At 44.5% G+C, this 6,000-nt stretch overlaps 1 protein-coding gene across 1 annotated transcript in view; it reads right to left on the reverse strand.

Moving 5' to 3' along the window:
* Positions 1-5,347, reverse strand: part of LOC132781311 (delta-like protein C) — a 79,626-nt gene extending 74,279 nt beyond the window's left edge. The window contains exon 1 of the mRNA XM_067461066.1: positions 5,081-5,347. Coding sequence (XP_067317167.1) covers positions 5,081-5,128 — 48 coding nt within the window. The 5' untranslated portion in view covers positions 5,129-5,347. The remainder of the gene's footprint in view (positions 1-5,080) is intronic.
* Positions 5,348-6,000: the final 653 nt, after the last annotated feature.

Here is a 6,000-nt window from a genome sequence, read left to right on the forward strand (position 1 = left end):
CCATGGCCATACAGCCCGAAAAACCTACAACAACCCTTTGTTAGTATTGATGTATTGTTGTTGTATTTGGGCATTTAATGTTTGCCTTTTATGTTTGAGTCCCTTTTGGCGAGATCGAGCGGAACATAAATAAAGTTATTATTATTATTATTATTATTATTATTATTATTATTATTATTGCTCCGAGCCACCCAGTGGGTTTATGTGACTGAGCTGGGACGCATAAATGGAACATCCTAAATTCATGATAGGTGTGGAACTTTACATACTGATCAAGAATTTAGGACGTCCTGTTTGTGCATCGGAGAAAAGTGACCAAAGAATTTATTTTTTTTGTCGTATCAGGAGCGACTTGAGAAACTGCAAGGTCGCTTCAGGTGTGAGAGAGTTGGCCGTCTGCAAAGACGTTGCCCAGAGGGCGCCCGGATGATTTGATGTTTTTATATCATCCTTGTGGGAGGCTTCTCTCACGTCCCCGTATGAGGAGCTGGAGCTGATAGAAGGAGCTCATCCGCCTCTCCCCGGATTCGGACCTGAGACCTGTTGGTCTTCAGTCCTGCTGGCACAGGGGTTTAACCCACTGCACCACTGGGGGCTCCAAAGAAATGAGAAGGCAGCAAAAGGCAGAGTCCTGGTCTGATCTTGGGAGTGAAGAAGGAGGGTCAGCCTTGGTGGACCCTCCTTCTTCAATCAGATGGAATCCCACGCTTTCTTTTTTGGAGGAAGGAACTGACAAAACCCAACTTTGAAGCTAAGAAATGCCAAAATTCAGAAATAAACCAGGCAACTTAAATGTACATAGAATCATAGAATCAAAGAGTTGGAAGAGACCTCCTGGGCCATCCAGTCCAACCCCATTCTGCCAAGAAGCAGGAATATTGCATTCAAAGCACCCCTGACAGATGGCCATCCAGGCTCTCTTTAAAAGCTTCCAAAGAAGGAGCCTCCACAACACTCCGGGGCAGAGAGTTCCACTGCTGAACGGCTCTCACAGTCAGGAAGTTCTTCCTCATGTTCAGATGGAATCTCCTCTCTTGTAGTTTGAAGCCATGGTTCCCTTGCGTCCTAGTCTCCAGGGAAGCAGAAAACAAGTTTGCTCCCTCCTCCCTGTGGCTTCCTCTCACATATTTATACATGCTCAGTTCTTGTGGGTTTTTTCGGGCTATATGGCCATGTTCTAGAGGCATTTCTCCTGACGTTTCGCCTGCATCTATGGCAAGCTTCCTCAGAGGTGACCTCCCAGACCTCACCTCTGAGGAAGCTTGCCATAGATGCAGGCGAAACATCAAGAGAAATGCCTCTAGAACATGGCCATATAGCCCAAAAAAACCCACAAGAACTGAGTGATTCTGGCCATTAAAGCCTTTGACAATATATTTATCCATGGCTATCATATCCCCTCTCAGCCTTCTCTTCTTCAGGCTAAACATGCCCAGCTCCTTTAGCCGCTCCTCATAGGGCTTGTTCTCCAGACCCTTGATCATTTTAGTCTCCCTCCTCTGGACACATTCCAGCTTGTCAATATCTCTCTTGAATTGTGGTGTCCAGAACAGGACACAGTATTCCAGGTGTGGTCTAACCAAGGCGGAATAGAGCATGGGGAGCATGACTTCCCTAGATCTAGACACTATGCTCCTCTTGATGCAGGCCAAAATCCCATTGGCTTATTTTGCCGCCACATCACATATTCAGGCATGGGTCAACTCCCACCATTCCGTATATAACAGTTTACGAGAAAATAAACTAGGGAAATTAGAAACCCAATGTCGAGCAATATATTAGAAGTATGGAACAAATATAGGAGGATATTAATAACGGACGGTTCAGTAATAACCCCAATTGTAATGGAAAAGAAATTTCCAATTTTTTTAAAAAAAGTAATGGATAAAAAATTGAGGGGAAAAATTAGACAAAATAGGGGATTGGAAAAAGGTTGGAATGAAGAAGGAAACGATTATGGAAGAATTTAGAGAAATAAAATTGACATGGTTCCATTGTATACAATTAGAACAATGGTTCAAAAATTGGGGGGGAAATAATAAAAATGGAAGTAAGCTTAACCGATTTGAACAAATAATACAAAATGGAAGGGTTGTGGAGTAGCATGAAAATTTGAAAGGAATAACTAGTAAAATATATAAGATAATAATTGAAATAAAGGAAAAACAAAAAAAAAATAACACCCTCAAGTCTGGGAAGAAGATTTAGGGATAAAAATAAATGAAACAGAGTGGCAACAATTATGGGGACAAAGACATCTAAAAATTTATCAATACGGGTTAAAGAAAATTATTATAAGTTAATATGGAAATAGTACCTAACAGCAATAAGAATAGCAAATATAAATAAAAACTATTCAAAAAATTGCTGGAGAGGATGTCAAGAATCAGGGACATAGAATCATAGAATCATAGAATCAAAGAGTTGGAAGAGACCTCAAGGGCCATCCAGTCCAACCCCATTCTGCCAAGAAGCAGGAATATTGCATTCAAATCACCCCTGACAAATGGCCATCCAGCCTCTGCTTAAAAGCTTCCAAAGAAGGAGCCTCCACCACACTCCGGGGCAGAGAGTTCCACTGCTGAACGGCTCTCACAGCCAGGAAGTTCTTCCTCATGTTCAGATGGAATCTCCTCTCTTGTAGTTTGAAGCCATTGTTCCATTGCGTCCTAGTCTCCAAGGAAGCAGAAAACAAGCTTGCTCCCTCCTCCCTGTGGCTTCCTCTCACATATTTATACATGGCTATCATATCCCCTCTCAGCCTTCTCTTCTTCAGGCTAAACATGCCCAGTTCCCTAAGCCGCTCCTCATAGGGCTTGTTCTCCAGACCCTTGATCATTTTAGTCGCCCTCCTCTGGACACATTCCAGCTTGTCAATATCTCTCTTGAATTGTGGTGCCCAGAATTGGACACAATATTCCAGGTGTGGTCTAACCAAAGCAGAATAGAGGGGTAGCATGACTTCCTTAGATCTAGACACTATGCTCCTCTTGATGCAGGCCAAAATCCCATTGGCTTTTTTTGCCGCCACATCACATTCCTGGCTCATGTTTAACTTGTTGTCCACGAGGACTCCAAGATCTTTTTCACACGTACTGCTCTCGAGCCAGGCATTGTCCCCCATTCTGTATCTTTGCATTTCGTTTTTTCTGCCAAAGTGGAGTATCTTGCATTTGTCCCTGTTGAACTTCATTTTGTTAGTTTTGGCCTATACATATGTGGTGGCAATGTAAATATGTAAATAATTTTGGGGGGAAATAGAAGATATAATGAATATTAAAATAGAAAGAAGTCCTAGTATAGCTTTATTATCATTATATAATCATAAACAATTGAAAAAAGAGGATAAAGAAGCGATAACAAATTTATTAACAATAGCAAAAGTACTTATAGCAAGGAACTGGAAGTCTGGAAATTGGCAATAAATGATAAGCTGACGTGTGTATTAAACGTTAAAAGAGGAAACAAAGTGATTTTGATGATGTATGGAGAACATTTATTGAAAAGCGATTAAAGAATAAAGAAGGAAAGTTACCTCCACAAGAAGAATTGACATTTTGGAGAGATGTAAAAGCTGTGGCTTGGGAGGGGAGCACAGGGGTGAGAGATAGAAAATATGTATAAGCAGAAAAATAACACTTAGATGCCAAAAGTATGGTGGGTTGTATTGAATATGCATCTGCTGTAAAACAATCAATGTATAACAAATGTATTAAACCATGATAAAATAATAAATAATATTAAAAATAAAGGAATGGTGGGAGTTGAAGTCCAAAACACCTGGAGGGCCCAAGCTGGCCCATGCCTTCCCTATGGCCTTACACTCACCATAAACACACATCTGTTAGCCAACCCAGTCTGCTTTCTTGGGTCAGTCTTTGCAAGGAAGGGCAGGAGAAATGTCAACAGATTCCCCCATATCTAAAGCTTGCAATCAGAATCTGCGAAGCCCACCTCCTCCAAGATGAACTGAACCACCTCAACTGGGCTCTCCAGGCCAATGGAGACCCCACCTCAGACATCAGAAGAGCTGCAAGACCACCGAGAAGAAGCCACGAGAATAAAGACAAAGATCCACCCAGAGGAAAAGCGTTCTTGCCAGACATCAAGGGAACCACTGACCGCAGAGGGAAGCTGATGAGGAAACACAACATACCAACTATCTACAGACCCACCAAGAAAATCCAACAAATGCTACGTTCAACAAAGGACAAGAGGGATCCTCTCACCTCTGCAGGAGTCTACCGTGTACCATGCAGCTGTGGACAAGTCTACATAGGGACCACCAAACGCAGAATTGCCCAAACGCGCATCAAGGAACACGAAAGGCACTGCAGACTACTTCAACCAGAGAAGTCAGCCATAGCAGAGCACCTGAGGAACCAGCCTGGACACAGCATATTATTGGAGAACACAGAAATGCTGGACCACTCTCACAACCACCATGTCAGACTACACAGAGAAGCCACTGAAATACACAAGAAGCATGTGGACAATTTCAACAGAAAGGAGGAGACCATGAAAATGAACAAAATCTGGCTCCCAGTATTAAAAAAAAACTCAAAAATTGCAACAGCACAACAACAGAGAGGAAGCAGGCAGGGACATCTAATTACCACTCAACAAAAGTTTGCTCCAGGCACAGTAAGCCCATTGTATGCTAATCAAGGTGGTCAGTTGAAACATTCACACCTAGCTCCAGCAGACAAGAGCTCTTTGCCCTTTGCCCCACCCCAGTCATTCCACAGATATATAAACCCATTGTCCTAATTCCAACAGACCTCACTACCTCTGAGGATGCTTGCCATAGATGCAGGCGAAAAGTCAGGAGAAAATGCCTCCAGAACATGGCCCTATAGCCCGAAAAAACCCACAAGAACCTAGTGATTCCAGCCATGAAAGCCTTCGACAATACTTCCAAGCAGAGCTAGAAAAAAGATAGATTAAGCCAAGCCACCTTGCTCCCCAAATCCTTGGGCGCATCAAGCTTTTGGGGGTCAGTCTTTGGGGGATCCAAGTGGGCACCCTCCTTGGGAAAAGCACCCTCATTTCCCCCCCCCCCCTCCGAGCCTGGACTCACCAAACGGGCGCAGAAGAGGGCGAGGAAGCCGGCCACGAAGAGAGCCATGAGGTCTCCAAATCGGTGCCAACAAGGCGCACGGAGTCCACGCGCAAAAGGAGGCAGAGGATCCAAACAACGCTCAGGAAAGGAGAGCAGGCAAAGGAAGCCAAGGAGAAGAGGGGCTGCTGGTGGTGTTGCTCCTGTTGCTGGATGTCCCACCCTTCCTTGAGAAGAAACTGGACGGCAAAGAAGGAGAAGAGGGAGGCACCCCCCGACTGTGTCCAAAAGGCGCACCGGATTCATGAATGGAGAGGCGCGCGCCAAGGCTTTTATGGAGAGGTGGGTGGGGCACCGCCCCTTGGGGGTCCTAGCCACGCCCCCGGGGATTTGGCCACACCCCTCTGGGTGGGCTTTGTGGAATAAAGTGTTCTTCCTTCCACTCCAAAAACTCCAAAGGGGAATGCAGCCCTTCCTTCCTTCCTTTCTTCTCCTTCCCTAATGGCAAGGTTTGTCAAGAGATCCACTTGGAGAGGCAGAGCGAAAACACAGGAAATGCAAGGTTCTTGTGGGTTTTTTCGGGCTATAGGGCCATGTTCTAGAGGCATTCTCTCCCGACGTTTCGCCTGCATCTATGGCAAGCATCCTCAGAGGTAGTGAGGTCTGTTGGAATTAGGACAATGGGTTTATATATCTGTGGAATGGCTGGGGTGGGGCCAAGAGCTCTTCTCTGCTGGAGCTAGGTGTGAATGTTTCAACTGACCACCTTCATTAGCATTTGAAGGCCTGGCTGAGCCTGGGAAAACTTTTGTTGAGAGGTGCTAAGATGTGCCTGGTTGTTTCCCCTCTGTTGTTTTGCTGTTGTCATTTTAGAGTTTTTTAATACTGGTAGCCAGATTTTGTTCATTTTCATGGTCTCCTCCTTTCTGTTGAAATTGTCC

The sequence above is a fragment of the Anolis sagrei genome, chromosome X (genome assembly GCF_037176765.1).
Source record: "Anolis sagrei isolate rAnoSag1 chromosome X, rAnoSag1.mat, whole genome shotgun sequence".
Taxonomy (NCBI): Eukaryota; Metazoa; Chordata; class Lepidosauria; order Squamata; family Dactyloidae; genus Anolis; species Anolis sagrei.